The following is a 21492-nucleotide window of genomic DNA, read 5'->3' as shown; positions in this document are numbered from 1 at the left end:
ACAAGGCCATGCGCCTTCCCTAAGCACATTGAATGTTCTGTGGATCAGTTCCCCCGTTGGTAAAACAAACCTCAAACATAGAAACCAGTTTGCTTAGTCCAAAGAAAAGTTATCCGACCGGCGGATACGTGTTTTTTTCAGTGCCATCACATCAACGAACGCCCAAAATTTACATGTGACAAAATATCTGCAATCCCGAATATAAAAGAATCAAAACCTCTACTCATTTGCAATTAAATAAGAAAGCTATAAAACAGTTGAATATCCAAGGCGGCTCATTTTCAAAGATCCGATGACATACGTCTCCCAACCTTTGAACGGAACGGATCGTTATATTTCACAGTGGTGTTCGGTGTGTAAATTTTAGTGAGTCAAGGTCATCCTTTGTTCGTTCGTTAGCTGTCGTTCTGCTGGTGCCGAAAGTAAATCCAGCACATTGTTTTCGCTGGTGCGGAACAATCGACGTTGTTTGCAGATAAGTTTTGCTTTATTTTTTTTCCCTCGTTTGCTTTCTTTCCTTTTCCCTACTTTTACTCTACCTTGTAATCAAATAATAAGACACATTCTCGTTTATATAACGCTCTGCCCTCGTGCTTAAATGGCCGAGGGCGAAATACCATCTGATGTAATCATGGAAGTCCCTGATCCCCCTAATACTCGCATTGCTCCCCGTATAAAGCAGTACCCAGAAGGTTCCTCTGGGCCATGGGTGGTATATTTTCGGACCGGAGAGAAACCGGTTAATATTTTAAAACTTTCTCGAGATCTGACTGCTAATTACCCGGCCGTAACTCAGATAACACGTGTTCGAGCAAACAAGATACGTGTTCTAGTGAATGATCTCGGGCAGGCAAACGCGATTGCTTGCTGTGAGCGCTTTACGCGGGAATTTAAAGCGTACGTGCCTTGTGTGGCCTGTGAAATCGATGGGGTAGTGTCCGAACCGGGCCTGAAATGCCGAGAACTGTTGGAGCACGGGGTTGGCTGCTTTAAGGACCCCTCTCTTGAACAGATTAAGATCTTAGAATGCAAACAATTATATACCGCAAACACCGAGGGAGGTAAGACTACCTACTCTCTATCAGGCTCGCTTCGGGTGACATTCGCCGGGTCCTCTCTTCCCAACTACATCCTCCTTGACAGGGTTCGCCTACCAGTGCGCCTGTTTGTACCGCGGGTCATGAGCTGCAGCAATTGCAAGCAGTTGGGCCACACAGCCACATATTGTGGAAATAAGAAACGATGCGGCAAATGCGAAGGAGAGCATGAGGATGACTCTTGCGACAAAGAAACTGAAAAGTGTATTTGCTGCGGGGGCCCTTCACATGCTCTTAAATCATGCCCTGCGTACAAGCAGCGCGGGGATAAAATTAAGCGCTCCCTTAAGGAACGCTCAAGGCGTTCTTATGCAGAAATGCTAAAGAATGCTTCGCCATCTGTCCTGTCCGAAAATCTCTATGCTGGTTTGGCTAACGTTGAGCAAGAATCTGACGACCCACGAGAGGGAACATCTTTGGTTAACCCAGGGGAATCCAGGAAGAGGAGAAATCCAGCCTCCCCTACATTGCCCCGTAAGGGTGCCAAGGTGTCGTCCACTCAGAGTGCGCCATCTACAACCAATAAATCCAACGGAAGTGATGCACAAAAGCCGAAGCAATTTGCTCCAGGACTTGGAAATATTAATTCTAACAAGGAGTACCCACCACTTCCAGGGACACCAAAAACCCCAAGTGTCCCTTTTTTTCAAACAGATACTCAGTCCAGTAGCGGACTAATGAAATTTTCTGACATAGTGGACTTAATTTTCACAGCTTTCAATGTTACTGATCCTCTTAAAAGCCTTCTGATACGTTTTCTCCCTATAGTGCAAACATTTTTGAAGCAGTTGACTACTAAATGGCCCCTCCTTGCAGCGATCGTATCCATCGATGGCTAAGTCATCGAACGAGGTCACCGATTCGATCACTGTTCTACAGTGGAACAGCAGAAGTATCCTCCCGAAAATCGATTCCTTTAAATTTTTACTAAATAGTTTAAAATGTGATGCTTTCGCATTATGTGAAACTTGGTTAACTTCCGATATAAATCTCAACTTCCACGACTTTAATATAATTCGTCTGGATCGAGAAAACCCCTATGGAGGAGTACTTTTGGGGATCAAAAAGTGCTATTCTTTCAACCGAATTAACCTCCCTTCGACACCAGGCATTGAAATTGTCGCTTGTCAAGTTTTAATCAAAGGTAAAGACCTTTGCATTGCTTCCATCTACATTCCTCCTAGAGCCTCGGTAGGGCACCGAACGCTTTGTAATATCACGGAATCCTTACCGGCACCGCGGCTAGTTCTGGGAGACTTTAACTCGCACGGTACGGTATGGGGCTGTCTTCATGATGATAATAGATCAACATTAATCCAAGATCTTTGCGATAATTTCAACATGACCATCTTAAACACGGGAGAAATGACGCGGATTCCTACACCACCAGCACGCGCAAGCGCGTTGGATTTGTCGCTTTGCTCGACATCGCTACAGTTAGATTGCATGTGGAAGGTGATCCCTGATCCCCACGGTAGCGATCATTTGCCTATCGTGATTTCAATTGCTAACGGTTCAAGACCATCGAAAACAATCAATGTCTCGTATGACCTCACACGGAACATTGATTGGAAGAGTTACGCGACCGCGATATCCGTTAAAATCGAATCCACTCAAGAACTTCCTCCGGAGGAAGAGTACAGGTTTTTGGCTGGCTTGATTCTCGACAGTGCGAATCAAGCTCAGACTAAACCAGTACCCAGCGCGAATACCCATGGACGGTCTCCCACCCTGTGGTGGGATAAAGAGTGCTCAGAGCTGTACGCGGAAAAGTCCACTGCATATAAGGCCTTCCGGGAAGACGGGTTACCCGCTAGCTATCAACAGTACGCGTCGTTAGAAAGGCGAATGAAGAGTCTAATGAAAGCCAAAAAACGCAGTTATTGGCGTCGGTTCGTCGACGGGTTAACGAGAGAAACAGCGATGAGCACTCTTTGGGGTACGGCTCGACGTATGCGTAATCATAATAGTACCAACGAGAACGTGGAATATTCAAACCGTTGGATATTCGCTTTCGCCAAGAAGATCTGTCCGGACTCTGTCCCGGTACAGAAAACGTGCCGCGCCGCGTCTCCTCACGATACCGCGAACGAAACACCGTTTTCGATGGTGGAGTTCTCACTTGCTCTCTTATCATGCAACAATAATGCCCCAGGGTTAGACAGAATCAAATTCAACTTGCTGAAGAATCTGCCTGACACTGCAAAAAGGCGCTTGTTGAATTTATTTAACAAGTTTCTTGAGGGTAACATTGTCCCTCATGACTGGAGACAAGTGAAGGTCATCGCCATCCAAAAACCAGGAAAACCAGCCTCCGACCACAACTCGTATCGGCCGATTGCAATGCTGTCCTGTATTCGGAAGTTGTTCGAGAAAATGATCTTGTTTCGCCTCGACAATTGGGTTGAAGCAAATGGCTTACTGTCAGATACACAATTTGGCTTCCGCAAAGGCAAAGGGACGAACGATTGCCTTGCGTTGCTTTCTACAGAAATCCAAATGGCCTATGCTAACAGAGAGCAGATGGCATCAGTCTTCTTGGATATTAAGGGGGCTTTTGACTCAGTTTCTATCAACATTCTGTCAGAGAAGCTGCACCAGCATGGTCTTTCACCAATTTTAAATAACTTTTTGCTAAACCTGTTGTCTGAAAAGCACATGCACTTTTCGCATGGCGATTTAACAACATCGCGATTTAGCTACATGGGTCTTCCCCAGGGCTCATGTCTAAGTCCCCTGCTCTACAATTTTTACGTGAATGACATTGACGGTTGTCTTGCCAATTCATGCACGCTAAGGCAACTTGCAGACGACGGGGTGGTCTCTGTTACAGGGCCCAAAGCTGCCGACTTGCAAGGACCATTACAAAATACCTTGGACAATTTGTCTGCTTGGGCTCTTCAGCTGGGTATCGAGTTCTCCACGGAGAAAACTGAGTTGGTTGTTTTTTCTAGGAAGCGTGAGCCGGCGCAACTCCAGCTTTTATTAATGGGTGCAACGATCAACCAGGTTTTCACATTTAAATATCTCGGGGTCTGGTTCGACTCTAAAGGTACCTGGGGATGTCACATTAGGTATCTGAAACAGAAATGCCAACAAAGGATCAATTTTCTCCGAACAATAACTGGAACATGGTGGGGTGCTCACCCAGGAGACCTGATCAGGTTGTACCAAACAACGATATTGTCAGTGATGGAGTACGGGTGTTTCTGTTTCCGCTCCGCTGCGAACATACACTTCATCAAACTGGAGAGAATCCAGTATCGTTGCTTGCGCATTGCCTTGGGTTGCATGCACTCGACCCATACGATGAGTCTCGAAGTGCTGGCGGGCGTTCTTCCGCTAAAAAATCGATTTTGGGAACTCTCATATCGATTGCTCATCCGATGCGACATTCTGAACCCGTTGGTAATTGAAAACTTCGAGAGGCTCGTCGAGCTTAATTCTCAAACCCGTTTTATGTCCTTGTACTTCGACTACATGGCACAGAGCATCAATCCTTCTTCGTACAATCCCAACCGTGTCCGTTTCCTAGATACTTCTGATTCTACTGTATTCTTCGACACATCCATGAAGGAAGATATTCGTGGAATCCCGGACCATATACGCCCGCAGGTGATCCCCAATATATTTTATAATAAATTCCGAGAAGTCGACTGTGACAAAATGTTCTACACTGACGGATCAAATCTCGATGGGTCCACTGGCTTCGGTATCTTCAACAATACTATCACCGCTTCATTCAAGCTCAATGATCCCGCTTCAGTTTACGTCGCAGAGTTAGCTGCAATTCAGTACACCCTTGGGATCATCGACACTCTGCCCACAGATCACTACTTCATCGTTTCGGACAGCCTCAGCTCTATCGAGGCTCTTCGTGCGGTGAAGCCTAAAAAGCAATTACCGTATTTTCTGGGGAAGATACAGGAGTCCTTGTGTACGTTATCTGAAAAATCTTATCAGATTACCTTTGTTTGGGTCCCCTCTCATTGTTCTATCCCGGGCAATGAAAAGGCCGACTCATTAGCAAAGGTGGGCGCATTAAATGGTGACATATACGAAAGACCAATCTGCTTCAACGAATTTTTTAGTATTTGTCGTCAGAGGACGCTCAACAGTTGGCAAACCTCGTGGAGCAATGGGGAACTTGGACGATGGCTACATTCGATTATCCCAAAGGTATCAACGAAGCCTTGGTTCGGGGAGATGGATGTGGGTCGGGATTTTATTCGTGTAATGTCCCGACTTATGTCCAATCACTACACCATGGATGCGCATTTGCGGCGTATTGGGCTTGCGGAGAGTAGTCTGTGCGCTTGTGATGAGGGCTATCACGACATCGAACACGTTGTCTGGGTGTGCGCCGGGTATTGTGACGCCAGGTCTCAGTTAAAGGAATCCCTTCGGGCCCGAGGTAGACCACCCAATGTACCAGTCCGAGATATGCTGGCAACTCGTGATTTCCCCTATATGTCCCTTATTTATACCTTCATAAAAACGATAAATATCCCAATTTAGCCCCTCTCTTTTATTTCTCGTTTTTAGAGTTTCCTCCTGCCTTGTGGAACCGATCAGCTCCAGAGTGCCACTATTTAACCGCCATCGCCCTTACCACTACGCCTGCATAGAAGGAAACTGAAGCGAGAGCGACTCGAGGTCCGATGACTTTTGAACGATTCCCCGCGGGTCCGAAGAATACCATCCGCCAATCCGGTACTCGACGACTTACTATACTGAGGCGCAAATTTGGTTCGCTGATCCCCCTCACCCCCCCCCCCCCCCCGCCGTTCGAGCGAAAGTTGCAAGTTTTGCTCTTCTTTCCCTGTCTCTCCCCTGTCCTTGATACAACTGCTGCTACACTGATGCGGAAATAAGCCACCCTTTGAATATCTTGACCAAGCATAAGTTTTAGTTAAAAAATTCAAATTAGTATTCTGTATTCCTAGTTTTAAGATAGCTATAATTTTTACTCTTTATTGAAACTCTTGTCCTCCATCTTGTAAATAGAATTGAATCCCTAGTTTTAAGATTTCTGTGAAATTTCTCATAAATATTTGTTCCCCCCTTTTGTGTACTAAACTATATTGTTAGTTTTAAGATAACCGTAAAATATTTCGTAAAATACTATTACTCCCCCTCTTGTATATCAAAGTGAATCCCTTGTTTTAAATTTTTTCATAAAAAAATCTTTTGGCCCTCTTTTGTATATTGAATCTTATTTCTAGTCTTAAGATAGCTGTAAACTTTCTTTTCCTTTGTAAAAAAAATATTTCAACATTGTAACCTCCTAGTTTTAAGATATCCAAATGTAAAAACAAAAGCATTTGGCACCGCCAAGCTAACGCATTTGTGCCTATCAAATAAACGAAATGAATAAAAAAAAAAAAAGATCCGATGAGACACCCAATAAAAAATAGGTGACAAGGGACGCGGACGAAATTAACTGAGCACCGATCGGCTGGTTTGCCACCTATTTTTCAGGTGAAGAATTTTGGGGCGACACCTGGTAGTCGCTAGTGAAACACCAATTATTTGAATATGTCAAATTTTCTTATCGCCCTATTTTTTCACTTTTCGGATCGAATTTTATTTTCTGAAAAACCATTTTTCACTATTTTTAGAAAGTACACTGTGTTTCTAGATGTTTTCTGTGCACTTTTACTGTCCTTGCATCGGGAATCGACGGCCCGTAATGCGAGGAAAAGATTTTTTTCATTTGCCGAAATTAGATTTTCACAAACTGTCACACCTCGCGTCAGTCGAAAAATGCCTTTATAAGCCACTTCACTTTGTATTATCGTTAAATTGCACCGTTATTCACACTTTCGATAACCAAAAGGCAGTAAACTGTGCCGTAAATGATTAAAATTAACCGACGCGAAGGGAGCGCTACGAGAGTCAACCGCTCGCGACGAAGATACACACTCGAATCACTGCTTCTGACGGTCTAATTATATACCAAAAAATTTTAACTTTCTCTTATTATGTACAAAAGAAGCCTCAATTTATCCCTCAAAACCTTGCGAAGTGGCCAAATAGTGTAGATAAACGATTTAGACACATTAAGAGAGGATTAAAACAAAATTGCGTATAATTGAACAACCAACAGCAGTGGTGCTAGAAAAAATGAATATTTTATCAATCGTCAGAGCATCAATCGGTTTCTGCTTAAAAACTTTTTTCTCGAGCGTCAGATCGTTTTGTGGTTTTCGAGACTTTTTGTCTTTGTTAAATTCCTTATACAAGCCACCTAACGATTTATTTTTAGGAAGTAATCGGCGACTCCTGAAGGAATTATTTTGTAAAAGTTAACTTTCCCATATAAAATCCCATGTAAACTTTAAACAGTGGGCGCGAAAATATAGTTTCACCGATCGAGCTAAGAATTTTCACAGTTGTTATAGGACCCAAATGGTACCTAAAAAGTTGCTCGGAGCTGGAATCTAATTTTTGTCCCACCCTAATGTATATATGCATGTGTGCATGTGTCAAATAATCTCACTGATTTTTCTCAGAGATGGCTGGACCGATTTGTGCAAGGAAAGGTACGACGCATGGGTCGCTATTGATTTTATTGTTGATCCGATTTCCGGTTCCGGAGTTACGGATTGAAGAGTACGATCACACAGCAAATTCCCATATAAACTGGTACCACCATGATGTCCAAATGAAGCAATACATATTAAAATGTGTGCAACATTGTTTGGATTTGCGAATGATGAAGAGATTCGACGTTGCGCGCCTTGGTTAAAAAGTTGCAATTGCGACTGATTGCATAACCTTTCTATATGAGAAAGGCAAAACTCTGAAGAATTGTATGTTTTACAAAAATACTCATAACTTCTATATTTTTATTTCGATTGCATTGAACAATCGCTCATTACTTTCGTAATTGATCATATTTCAATACCCACGAATAAAAATATTTAAAAAATCGTGCTTCTTTGAGTAATTCACGGTCAAATAAAAAGAAAATTCAACATTTTGCGAAAATGGCAAATATTTTTAATTAATTACTGAATAGATTAGTGACCAAAAATGTTGTAGGAATAATCGATAGGTATTGCAATTGTCGATCAAATAATATTAAAATCATTAAAGTCGGTGGATTACAACTGGAGATATTTGTGATGAAGTGAAGAGCCTATTTTTAAAAATACAAAAATGGGTTTTTTCGCGATATCCCAAAATCTGTTCCATACAGAATTTTTTCAACTGCATTTTCTTTTTCAGCTGGCCATTTTACTATGGAAATGATAAAAATTTTGTGGGGATACAAATCACTGTAAACTAGTGTTACACAAGCTATTTTTTGGTTATGTACAACCAAATCGAGACAAACAGTACTTCACAGATGGATCAAGTATTGATGCGTCAACAGGTTTCGGAGTATTCAACAAGAATCATATTATTTTTTTGCAAATCGGAAGAGCCATGTTGCGTCTATGTTGCAGAATTGGCAGCAGTACGTCCATTGTGCTCTTGGTCTAGTAAAGGTTCTGCCTTCTGACAATTACTTTATTTTTTCGGACAGTCTCAGCTTTATTATCCCAATGAATGAAACCTTCCAAGAACTGGTCGACCAGTCATTTCACGTGACATTTGCGTGGGTCCCGGCCCATTGCTCAAATCAAGGCAATGAAAAAGCGGACGAATACGCATAAAAAGATGCTGCCAAAGAACATGTACTTGAAATACCTTTCACGTACAGCGAATAACCCAATGACTCAAGTGTTCGTGGAAGCTAAATGGCTCACGGAAACGAACATCGGGAAAAATCTACCGCTCGGTTTCGGGAGAACCTCTCTCGCCGGGTGATTCTCCGTTGAAGTAGGCTAGTTCCATCGTCGAGGACTAGACCGAGGTTCGCGAACAAGATTTTAATAAAGTCGGGAGCTAAATGGCTTATCGTGGAAGTGCGGCAAAACGGAACGAGATGGGAATTAAAGGGCTTAAATGAGTTGCGGTGCTAAATGGCACCGGGCAGAGATCCAAAGGGCTCAAGAAGTTGTGGTGCTAAAACTAAAGAAGACCCGGTATCGGGAGAACTTTCTTCGCTGGGAAACTCTCCATCGGCATTAGCTAGATTCACCGCTGGGGACTAGACTGAGCAGACTGCGACGAGACATCACTAGCCGCGGGTCGTCGGGACACCAGCGAACCCGTTGACTTGCTCCACCCGAATCGCCGAACTGACCTCGATACCTGGTTGGTTGGCTCGACCGGAGAGGACTCAGGTTCTGGGTTCTGGGCAAGAGCAAGTCGATTGGTATATGAGGCTCCGCCATCCGAACCTCGGAAAATGTTTTCAAAATTTGAGCGAATCCTAAATATTTCATTTGTTAGAAATATAAAACGTTCCATTATAAGCTTAATTTTGTAAAGACATAGTATGTAGTTCGTTGAATTAAAAACTATCAACAAGGTTCTCCAAACTTGTTTCATAATATGTATTGTGTAAATAGCAAATTCGAATATAAAAAAAATTCTAACATATAATAGCTCATTGAGTTAAAACTATCAGCAATAGTCTAGAAATGCCTCACTTATATAAATACTAATTTCATAATAAATCCGAAAAGGGTAAATTTTCTGTTTTGTATTATGAAGATATTTTAGTTCCTTCCATGAGAAACTATCTAGGGTCTTCTAGAATTTTTTGCCCACTTCGATACAAATAAGTTAACGTTACGATAGATTTAAATTCCGTATAATTACAATTTTCAGTATTTGTAGTACTTGCACCGACACTTTTAGTCGTAGAAAATTCAACTTTAGCCGAATATAAATGCAGTAGTAGTAGTACAGTAGTCTAGATAGCCTGAAAAATTAGTAGCTTGTAATATTTTCCAAACGTTAAGAGCGACTGCTAAGATGTAACAAGATGGAAATAACGTTCGTCTATTTTCGAGGTCTGGTTGTTAGATTGTTAAAATGATGACTGAGATAACCTTATTCCACACCTCTATGGTTTCGAACCGAGCATCTGAGGACAAGGTAAAATGTTTCTTCCTTCGAACATCTTGCTCTCATGTATTTTGTTTTTGACGCATTTATTACCATTTATTACCGCATTTATTCCAAAACGATATTGAACAGTAGATAAGAGACCCATCACATCACTCGATCCATTGTCGATTTGATCAAATATGTCGGTTTAACCAGGAACCCATATTCGTGAATTATATCCCATAGGTGATGTCGATCGATTGTATCATATGTGGCTTTGAAATCTATAAACATGTGACACGTTGTATTCGCAACATTTTAGAAAGACTAATCGAATCGAGAATATTTCGTTTGTAAAAATGCCTGTCCTAGTAAAACCTGTTTTGTATTTCCCAACAAACTCCTTTTCTCTCAGTGATAGGCGGCGGTGAATACAGTGTAGTAGGGTTGTGGTACCGGTAATACCGGTACCGAAAATCCCGGGAATACCGACCCATTTTTGGTACCGCAATGCCGGTACTGAACAAAAGCCAGTACCGGTATTTTCGGTACTATACAATTTTTTATGACAAATATGTTAACTCTGCAGGGGGATCTGGTTCAAAATATCGGTCTGCAAGATAACGTTTAATAATATTAATTTTCGTTCTAGATAAATCGTTGAGATATCATCTTTGTGTGGGAATGAGGTGGGGCCATCATCATAATAATTCTGTAAGTTAAAGTTTTATTAGCGACATTCTGATTGGTTTCCATTATTCACTTATCTATAAAAGAACGAACAGCGATTTAGTAGCTAACACTTTTAGACTTGGTGAACTGCTTCGAATGGGGCGATTTTTAATTATTGGTGATCTGAAAATTCAGCAAAACTCCATAGTTTAACTCCATAGGAAAGCAAGGAGCCTTGATATGCATTAGATAATAGTAGGCAAACGACATAAAGGTCGATACCAATTTTCAGAAAAGCAAGAGAGGAAATGCGATTAACCTGCTCGGATTTACTGCCATTCTCGCTTTGATTTACTGTTGTTAATAGGGTTTCATACATTTACCATCTGTTCAAGTCGACGAAAGTCGCACCACTTAGCAGTTATTGATTTCAAAGTGGCCTAGATTTCGAAATAAAAGAAGGTGCTCTATACGAAAAATATCTTCTGTGAAATGAGTCTTGCCATTCCGAAGCAATTAAAAACAATAAACATGTTTTTTGATCAGCGCAAATCAATTATCTGAGAATAAGATCAGCAGTTTGAGCATTCAATTTCAGTTTGAAACTTCTTTCGAATTTTTTAAAAAAATATTCGAGTACCGGTACTTTACCGGTACTACCGGTACTGAGGGCTTCAGTACCGTAGTACCGGTTCTCGCCAAAAAGGGTCGGTACTACAAACCCTACAGTGTAGGCGGCATTTAGCAATGTGATTGACCGGTACTTGCAGCAATCCAGCTTATCACCTTTGCCATAGACGGGATATATGTACTACCCCCTCATTATTCTATACGTAGAGTAAACTGAACGAATTCTTATTCCAAACGTTCAAGCAATAGAAACTATAGCGAATTCATCACCCAAAAAGTTAAATAATCTGTAGGGAAGCATACATCTGCAAAAACAAACACTGATATTTAAAAACTACAAAGCATGCATAGTTATGCATGGAACAAAAGCCATTTTCAAACTCTTTCTCGATTTAGCAAAAGCTTTTACTACACCGATCAAACGAATGATGATACATATGCATACAATGCTGAAATATGCTTTCGAAAATGTGATTTTGCGCAAATATTTTGGAGAATGAAGAGTTTTTCTTCCAAACATTTACACAAAATCACATTTTAGAAAGCATATTTCAGCAGGCAGTCACGGAAGAACATAAAATGGAGAATCACTAATTTATGTACCAATAATTCACACAAGTTGACATCATAAACCTGATAAAAATAAACAGCAGTGTTTGATTTGCGCGTTCATTTCCACGGCAGCAGTTTATCGTCTATTTTTTCAGTATTTATTCACATACTTTCCTGTATGGCTATGTACAATTTATGACCGGTTATGTTATTGACATATCATAACAGTAACTTTATATATAAAAGTTAGCGCAAGAAATTTCTAATTGAAATATTCAAATCAACAGTCAGACTATAGAAATCATCAATGGAGAAACACGTGGCTCTGCATAAACAACCATGCGGTAGCACGCGGCTAACCGACATTTGTGATTTCTTACCTGTTTCACCATTGTGCTGTATGATCGGTGTCAAGTCAGACCGGACTAAGTAGCAAAATCTCAAAAGAAGAGATAATGATAGGATTGAATCAAAAATTTCTTCTTCAGCTACATTTCATTTGCGCCAGATTTGAAAAATATTATCATTAGCATGAATTATGAAATGAATCCATTGCGAATAATACCGTAAAGAATGCAAAGATTCAATCTTTTTACACGTTTTTCTCTGTATCAATGTAATATCGCTTTGTCCGGTCTGGCACAAAACCGACATCATGCATGCGCGTGCGCTTTGTATTCATTTTCACTGAAGTTAGAATGGACATACGGTATTTGGTAAAAATGCGGCTGCAAATATGGGTATTTCGTCAACTTTACTAAAATATGAATAACTCAAAAACGAAGCATCGTAGCTATGTAAGCGAACGAAAAATTCTACACAAAGCAAGCTACAATCCTATGCAATAATATGGGGTACTTTTGAATAAAATATCTGAGATATTTTGGTTCGAACTAGAAAATGCTAGCCGTGAGTAATCATCAAAATTTTAAAATTTTAGTTATACCAAAAATAGCTGAATTCCTTGCGCAAACTTTACACGAGAGGGATTGTTGATATCTTTTACGTAAAAGTTTTAAAAATTCGAGAAAGCGCCGCCGCCGATCCTGTAACCTTTCACCTTAATAAGGAAGATTCTGGCAACGAAATCCCCTTCTATGCTGTACTGTAAATTAGCACAGTCACAACGCCAACGCAGGCAGAATTTAGTGCTTCCGAACAACAGGACATCACAGAGAACAGAAGTCCATCTTCAGCATTCAACTTGTGTAAAATCTCTAACGGTTTCGAAGGTAGTTTGGATATCTAAACCAGGTGTGCTACTGTCGTCATGTTTTTTTGTGGATGAGTGCGACAGAATCGACAGCGGTTATTCCTCTACCCAGTCAAACTAGTCCGGAACCGATTCGGACTTCCAGCATGAATTCCAGCTCAAATGCGTCAACCGATAGAGTCGGAATCGGTTGTTTTCTTTGAGCTAGATTCCATGCTGAATCCATCCAGGATTTCGAACCGGTTCCGGAATCGGTTTGACGGATAGTTGGGATAGGTTGGTGTGGCGGCGCTAGTGTTTTTCGTATATTAATTCAAATGTTCACACACGGTTTTTAAATATTTTTGTTCGATCATGGATGTCTATTCTCTGTGAGGACATGTAAAGTATCGGAACGGAAACAATTTTTAAGAGGGACTGTTTGAAATTCTGGAACAATTAAATAGTTTAATAATTAGATAGTTTTAAGATAACATTACATTTGTAATATGATGTACTTATTCCGGAAGTAGTGTTTTAAAAGGCGTGTGACTACTGAACAATAAACAAACAAAAATTTGACGGGATGTCAAAGAACTGAAAATGCTATAAGATTCAAGCTATATGAAATAAGCATTCGCATGACGTATATGCGCAGTAATTGAAAAATGCATGCATCTCCGTGATATTTAACGTCTTTCTAACTATTTCAAGCATAAACATAATTTATCAAGACGTTATAGTTTCCACAAAAATCTGCGAAAATAGCTCTACTGCATTGGGCAAAATGAGCACCACGCAAATCTCATATGAGTTTATGCATTAAATCCCGAAAAGTAAAAAAGTGTGTAAACGTTTTATACCTGAAGTTACTACGATGAACGATGAATAATAATATTTGCTCGAGCAAATTACTCGCAAAGATATTGTTTTTTTTTCGAGAGATGCCTTACTGGAGCTGTAGAGCTAGGTTCTCGGAAGGGCTCCCCGTCAGAAGCACATACTACAATTTGCAGACTAGACACGCAATGTCGCCCACTAAAACACTGCTTTAGGCCAATTATAGCGGGCCGTGATTCTGAATGTGATATTCATTGTACGGTTCAGGTATGTGCGGGCGTAGGCACTCACGATCACGTGTATCATCACGAAGAGCTCGAGTATTTGTACGTTAACGTGTTCGATCGGGTGTGCGTTTGTATGTCGCGTGTGCTAACGTGTATGTAATTTCGCGTGTATAAATTCTATTTTATAACCGTGTGCCTTTCGCAAATTCGCGTGTGTTCTAGGATAATCGCGCGCGGAACGTGAATCTAATGCCTTATTTTTGGTGTACGGCTAAGATGCTAAAAGAGTGAAATCTTCCATATCACTAGAGTTCCCGGTGATGTCGCCATGGAACGTGTTGTCTACTGTCTGAAGTTTATGTTTTGATTGGTCCTACTGAATGCATGGACTTAAGTTATTTGGGCAGAGAGTAATGGTTCCGGACGTGACCGACTCATGAGCGCGCGAAAACGGACGTTTGTAGGTTGGCGTTTGAGGCAGTGTTTGAAACTTCGTAAGTGCAAAACGTTCTCCTTATTACCGGGGTGTTATAAAGTTTGCGCGATCGCGAACGTAGGTGTGCATTGTTAATCGCGAAGGGCTTAAGCGTTCGTATGTTAACGTGTTTGTCACGTGTGCTCGCGTTCATGTGACTTAGCGTGTACAAGACTGGATTTTGTAACCGTGTGGCATTTCCTATTTTCGCGTGCGTTCTTGGATGGTCACGCGGACCTTCATTCTGATAGTTAGTTTTCGGTGTATAATTCACATTCTGACAGGGAGTAAGTTACCCCATATCACTAGAGTCATCGGTCATGTCGTCATGTAACGTGGTGTCCAGTGGATATGAGAGCTTTCTTTTTTTAATTGATCCAACTGAAGGCATGGACCTAGTCTGCTGATGTCAAGGATAAAAACATCCGGAAGTGACCGATTCATGACCGCGGGAGTTTTTAGTTTCACGCTTGAGACCGCGTTTGAAAATTTATAGGAGCTAAGACATTCATTTTATTACCGGGATGCTATCATTTTTACGAGATCGCGGGTGTAGGTGCCGTGGATGGTCGCGAAGGGCTCAAGCATTTGTATATTAACCTGTTTGTCACGTGTATGTGACTTTGTGTGTATAATTTCGATTTTATAATGATGTAGTGTGTATTCTTGTTTGATCACGCACGAACCGTGAGACTGATGCTTAATTTGCAGTGTGTGGTACAGATGGTAGAAGAGAAGGTCATGTCGCCATGGAACGTGTTGTCTAGTGAACATGATCGTCATTTTTGGTTGGTTCAACTGGAGGCATTAGTCTAGGCTGCTAGAACCGCGGTTAGACTTCCGGACGTGGTCGTTTCAAGATCGCGCGAGTGGTGGGTTAATGTTTGAGACCACGTTTGTAAGTTTATAGGTGTTACGTTTACCGGGTTTAAAGGTGTTACGTTTACCGGGGTGTTCTAATGTTGGCAAAATCGCGGCTGTATGTGTAGATGATTGCAATTGGATGGTCGCGTTTGTGGCCAGGTTTGTGTTATCGCGAAGGACACGAGCGTTTGTACGGTTGTTCCTATATGAATATATAGAGTATAATATAGTATAGAGTATACCAATAAAAGGTATCATAACATGCCGAATAAAGAAAAAAAGATGCAAAGAGTATGATTAGAAGTGCATAAATTGACCGATACTATTTTGGTACATATGAGTAATGGAAAAGCAAACTAATAGATGTACAAAAGAACAGATTAATGAAGTGGAATATAAAAACACATGTAACATAAAATCAAACTACTTTAACTCGTGCAAATGTTGTTTATTCGCTATGAACGACAATTGCATTCTGTTGGACTTTCATCATGCTATACTGACCGGGAATGGATGATTCACTTGCATCGGTAAATTAATTGTACCTTAATTTATCCAATCTAACCGTGGATGGTCGCGAAGGGACCAAGTATCTGTATGTTAACATGTTTGTCGCAAGTATGTCACCTTGCGTGTATAATTTCGATTTTATAATTATGGGGCGTGTATTCTTGAATGATCGCGCGCGGAGCGTGGATCTGGTGCTCAATTTTCAGTGTATGATACAGGTGGTAGAAGAGAGTCCGTTTCCCCTTATCACTAGAGTTCCAGGTCATGTCACCATGCAACGTGTTGTTTAGTGAATATGAGCGTCAGTTTTTTGATTGGTTCAACTGAAGACTTGGTCCAGACCGGTAGGACGTGCCCGTTTCATGATCGCGCGAGTGGTGGGTTAATGTTTGAGACAGCATTTGTAAATTTAAAGATGCTACGTTTACTTAACTACCGGGGTTTTTTTCATGTTGGCGAAATCGCGGGCGTAAGTATGTGTGGATTATTGCAATTGCATGGTCGCGTTTGTGGCCAGGTTTGTGTTATCGCGAAGTCCCCGAGCGTTTGTAGGTGTATGAATATACAGTGGTGGAAAATATAATAGGTGTGAATGAATTATTTCGGAAAAAACAATATTTTTATAAGAATGAGTGATATTTTTTTGATTCAATGTAACTCTGATTTATTAGCAATACATGTCTTAATATTTAGTGGGAAACTGAAATATTTTTAAAAGTAATACATGGATATAAATGTAAATTTAAATTTCACAGGTGGAAAAAATAATAGGTGCAAATAAAAAATTCACTGGAAAAGATGATTAAATTGTATCAAATGGGGGAATTAATACCTAATCAAGTCTCGTAGCTCAGTATTTAGTCGGAAATCCATTACTTTTCAGCACAGCTTTGCAACGCCTTTCCATAGAATCGACAAGCTTCCGACACGTTTCAACCGGAATTGCATACCAAGCTTCTTGAATCGCTCTCCACAATTCATCTTTGTTTTTATGTTTTTTATTCGCTATTTTGTTCTTGACCTCGTGCCATAGGTTTTCAATTTCGGCGATTGAGCTGGCCAATCCAAAAGAATAATTTTTTGTCTATGAACCACTGCTTCACCTTTTTTGATGTGTGTTTTGGATCGTTATCTTGTTAAAATATCCACTTCAATGGCACATCTTCCTCTGCATAGGGTAACATTACTTCCTCCAAGATACCAATATACTCTATTTGGGTCATTATTGACTTTATCCAGAAAAGTGGTCCAACGCCATACCACGAAAAACATCCCCATACCATAATGCACCCTCCGCCGTGCTTGACAGTTTTAACTGTGTATTGTGGAGAGAATTCGCAGTTTCTGGGACACCTAACGTAATGTTTGCTATCTGCTCCGAACAAATTTACCTTGGATTCATCACTCTACAAAACGTTTTCTTCCTCGAGATTCTAGAGCTTTCCGGTATTTTAGGGCATTTGTAACCATATTCTGTGAGCATCCGATAGTTTCTGAGATTTCTTTAAGTTTTACCTTCATTACGAAGTTTTTTTTATCAGTCGTCGCTCAACGGAGGTGCAATGCTTACCTCGGCCCATAGTCTGGATTAAAACAGAACAGAAACATGAAATAGCAAACAATCACGAATAAAAATAACAACTTACAACTTTCGCGGATAAAACTCTATAAATCAAAGAATAAACTTGACAAGAAATCGTCTGAAACTGTGATATTGACTTTACACCTATTATTATTTTCGCTTAAATATTGAACAGCGAACGTTTATTTTCACTCTGAGCTAAACTAATCACCATTTTGACAGCCAGCTATATTTAATCCATTGACTATTACGCGTGAATATATTCATTGTCAAGTAAAATAAAATGCATATACATACCACACTATGGTATGGTCACACCTATTATATTTTCCACCACTGTAGATAGTGTATAGTAGAGATATACTAATAAAAGGAATCATGACATGCCGAATAAAGAAAAACAAGATGCAAAGAGCTTTATTTGATGAGTATAAATTGACCGATACTATTTTGGTATACATCAATAATAGAAAAGCAAACCAATAGATGTACAAAAGAAACAGACTAGCGAAGTAGAACAGAAAAACCTATGTAACATGCACTCAAACTCGTCTAAATGCAGCAAATGTTGTATATTTACCATTAACGACAATTGCATGCGTTAGACTGTCATCATGCTATGCTGGCCGGGAATGGATGACTCACGTGCGTCGGTAAATTCATGGTACCCTAATTTATCCAATCCGATTTTCCCCAATGAATATAACCAAATGCACAAGTTGATCACCAGAAGTAGTAGCACTTATTCTATCATATATGCCAGTTCTGCATTCATTCCCTGACCTAACTGCCACGAATACTCAGACGAACACATACATAGATAGACATACGACTAGTACTTAACAATTGTGCACTAGTACGAAAAAACTACAATGACTCCCACTGTGAACCCCGTCCACGAACACCGCCATCAAATTGTGGAACAATATTTACAAACACGGCACACAGCAAAAGTCAATGCAAGTCGACCCGCCAGTTGGCCACATCACCGCGCACAGACCAGTGGTTGAGCGTTTGTATGCGCAGGTGCAGAGTATGAAGAAACAAAGAACATAAAAAAGGCGCATAAGCCCTCTCGGTCTCCTCGATGCACCAATATCGAGGCGTAATGCAATAACCATCTTAAAGCAGTTGTTCTTTTGCGCTGATGCACGCAATATGCCTGATGATGTTTGCAATACCGTCAAACCCCTCAATCTTGGAGAGGACCCAAATTATCACTACTTAGAAGATCTATCCAAACAGTCGTATGCCAATTACTCGCAAAGATAGTATTCAAACAAAATGGATGGAATGGAAATTTGTGTCTAATAGTTCCGAAAATACTGTTAAAAAACTATAAGACGAATTTCATTAGCAACTAAATGCCACTATATCAATATAGAATATGATTCTTATTAATAAGTGAAATAAATTTTAAATTTTATGATAAAATATAATCTTTTGCGACATGATCATATTGCCCCTTATGATTGCTTATACAGTGAAGACCCATTTTTATCAGCCCCTTGGTGAATTTTAGGCTGATAAAACCGGAGCATTGATAAAATCGGGATACATATTTTTCTTTCTTTTTAAGAAACCGAAGTACTTAAAATATTCTTCTTTAGTCCCTTGATATAGCCTCGTTACCTTTCCTGATTATTTAGCTCAAACTTCACTTAAGGGGGTCTGACAGTGCAAAATTAAAAAAAATTTTTTTTGCATATTTCGGATCTCTAAGATAAGAAATATAGGCTCAAGAAAGAATTTACTCGAATTCAATTTGATTCGTCTGCTAGAGCCCATCAAACTACCGACTATCAATTTTCATATAAAGCTGATAAAATCGGGTCAAAAAGCTGATAAAATCGGGGGCTGATAAAATTGGGTGCTGATAAAATCGGGTCTTCACTGTATTGCCCCACAAGGTTCTTACAGCCAAAAATCGATCTTTACAAACGATTATTTTCAAAGATTTTAATTTTCTTCAGCACGTTTGTAATAAATGCATGTGAGGAATATGTTGTAGTCTACCAATAGAGGGAAATTAAATTTTGGGATTATTTGTATTTTTTGCTGCAGATATATTTGCCTTCAACCTTAGGGTGCTCATGTTGCCTCACTTTCCCCAAATACAATAAAATCTGCAAAGTGCAGGTGAAAATCATAGGTAGGGGTACATCAACTGTCGACGCTTGTCCACGGAGGGGGGAGGGGTGAAAACGAAGCTTTTTTGTCCACATGGTAGATAAACGGGATGTTAATGAATTCAAAGTATAAAAAAAACGGAACATACACACATGGGTGACGTAAGTACTGATGACATGAGAATTCAAAATTTGACACTATGCCTTAGATGTCAAGACTTTAGTTTGTCATAATTGGATATGAATATGTTTAAAATTAAATGAAATTAATCCTTCAATTGCCAGATCGTACAAATGCACATAGTCTTCTCGTTAGTAGAGCTTCCTCACTTACAAGGAAATGGAGGAATGGCAGTTGCTCGAACGATAGCGTACTGCAGTTAGGTTATGAGTTTACATACCTGTTTCAAATCTGCAGTCTCCTTTCCAAACGAGAGTAATTTGATATACGATCCGCCGCATTCCTGTCCTTCCTGCAGGTTAACTTCATATTGCACCACCAACGGCTTGTTAGTGAAAATGAAGGGTCGACTTAAGGGAGCAGCAATAGCAGCGTGTTTTGCTTTCGATTTCAGGACAAGTCCTAGGTCATTGGGCAGCAGTGGTCTCTGCGGTAATTCCACCTCCCATTCACCATCATATTTCGCTATTTCTTCGGCCGTGTCTTGTTTTTTTGCTTGTGATTTTACCCAACGAGTTGCAAATTGATCTTTATCGTCAAAATGGTCGGCAAAATAGAACTTCCCGGGATCAGCATACGGGCTTTCATATTTTAGATCACTAGGTGGGTCACCGAACGAAGCAACATCATCCGGAACTTCGTCACCCGCCACACATTGTGTAGTCACAAGTAGTAGTGCGGCTAACACACAATGAAAATGCCCTCTCATGTTCACCTGCAGAACGAAAATAGATTTTACACTATTGCCGGTTGTGTCATTTTGTTACAATCAATAAAATTTCCCCTCCTCACACCCATTTTTTCCGAATTGCACCTACTACTTTTTCCCACTCCCTTTCCAAATCCTATTAACTAGCCTGATCAATAGTACGATGGTTTTTCGTGTATTCCTCAAATAGTCGATACATCCACACCCGTCACTTCTGCGGCTTCTAAAATGATTGGGTAAACAAATTGTCCTTAGGAGACACAACCCAATAGAAAATAATTAACTTGTAATCACTAGTGCTTCACCCGAATTGCATGAAAAATAATGTTTCCCTTGGCTTAATGAATAGAATTTCATGGTATCGTTCATGCAGATTTTAAAATTACGTGCCCTAATTTCGACAAATTTTTGTTCTGTAATTCAGATTAGCAGTTTTTAACGAGCATTCGAATATAGCAATAAATGTTACATTACCTTACAAAGGGAATCCAATTTCCCTACGAATAGTTGTTTCCAAATTGGAACCGACCCCAAAGCTAGTGCTCGACTAATGCTAATAATTATTAATTAACAAATAAATTTCGAACAGGATCTTAAAGCCGCACCATTCAACATGACGTTTTGAAGGACAATATGGATATGGTATTTTTTATCTTTTCTACAGGGTCGCCAGAATTTCTTAATAAGCCTGCACTGAAACACACATTCCCAGTAAAGTTCAGCCGGAAATGAACTGGAATTCTGGCTGGTTACAGTTCGCATTCCAGCTCGTGACACAACCGATTATAACTAGAATCGGTTGTGTTACTAGAGCCGGAATACGAACAGGAACCAGCCAGAATTCCGGTTCATTTCCGGCTGAGCTTAACTGGGTTGATTCCAG

The 21492-nt window shown here is 40.2% G+C and overlaps 1 protein-coding gene across 6 annotated transcripts in view; it reads right to left on the bottom strand.

Annotated features, from left to right (window-relative positions):
* The window catches only part of LOC131682777 (calnexin-like), a 95051-nt gene extending 73799 nt beyond the window's left edge, over positions 1-21252 (bottom strand). For 4 of the 6 annotated variants that reach the window (XM_058964510.1, XM_058964514.1, XM_058964515.1 and 1 more), the window contains exons 1-2: positions 21084-21252; positions 20121-20615 (exon numbers count right to left, since the gene is read on the bottom strand). In XM_058964510.1, the coding sequence (XP_058820493.1) occupies positions 20121-20609 (489 nt within the window). In that variant the 5' untranslated portion in view covers positions 20610-20615; positions 21084-21252. Of the gene's footprint in view, positions 1-20120; positions 20632-21083 lie in introns of those variants that run through there. The other 2 variants (XM_058964511.1, XM_058964513.1) reach the window with 2 other exon arrangements.
* Between the last annotated feature and the right edge of the window lie 240 nt (positions 21253-21492).

This window comes from Topomyia yanbarensis, chromosome 2 (genome assembly GCF_030247195.1).
Source record: "Topomyia yanbarensis strain Yona2022 chromosome 2, ASM3024719v1, whole genome shotgun sequence".
In the NCBI taxonomy this organism is placed as follows: Eukaryota; Metazoa; Arthropoda; class Insecta; order Diptera; family Culicidae; genus Topomyia; species Topomyia yanbarensis.
The sequence above is the reverse complement of the archived record's forward strand: the minus strand, read 5'-3'. Positions and strand labels throughout refer to the sequence as shown.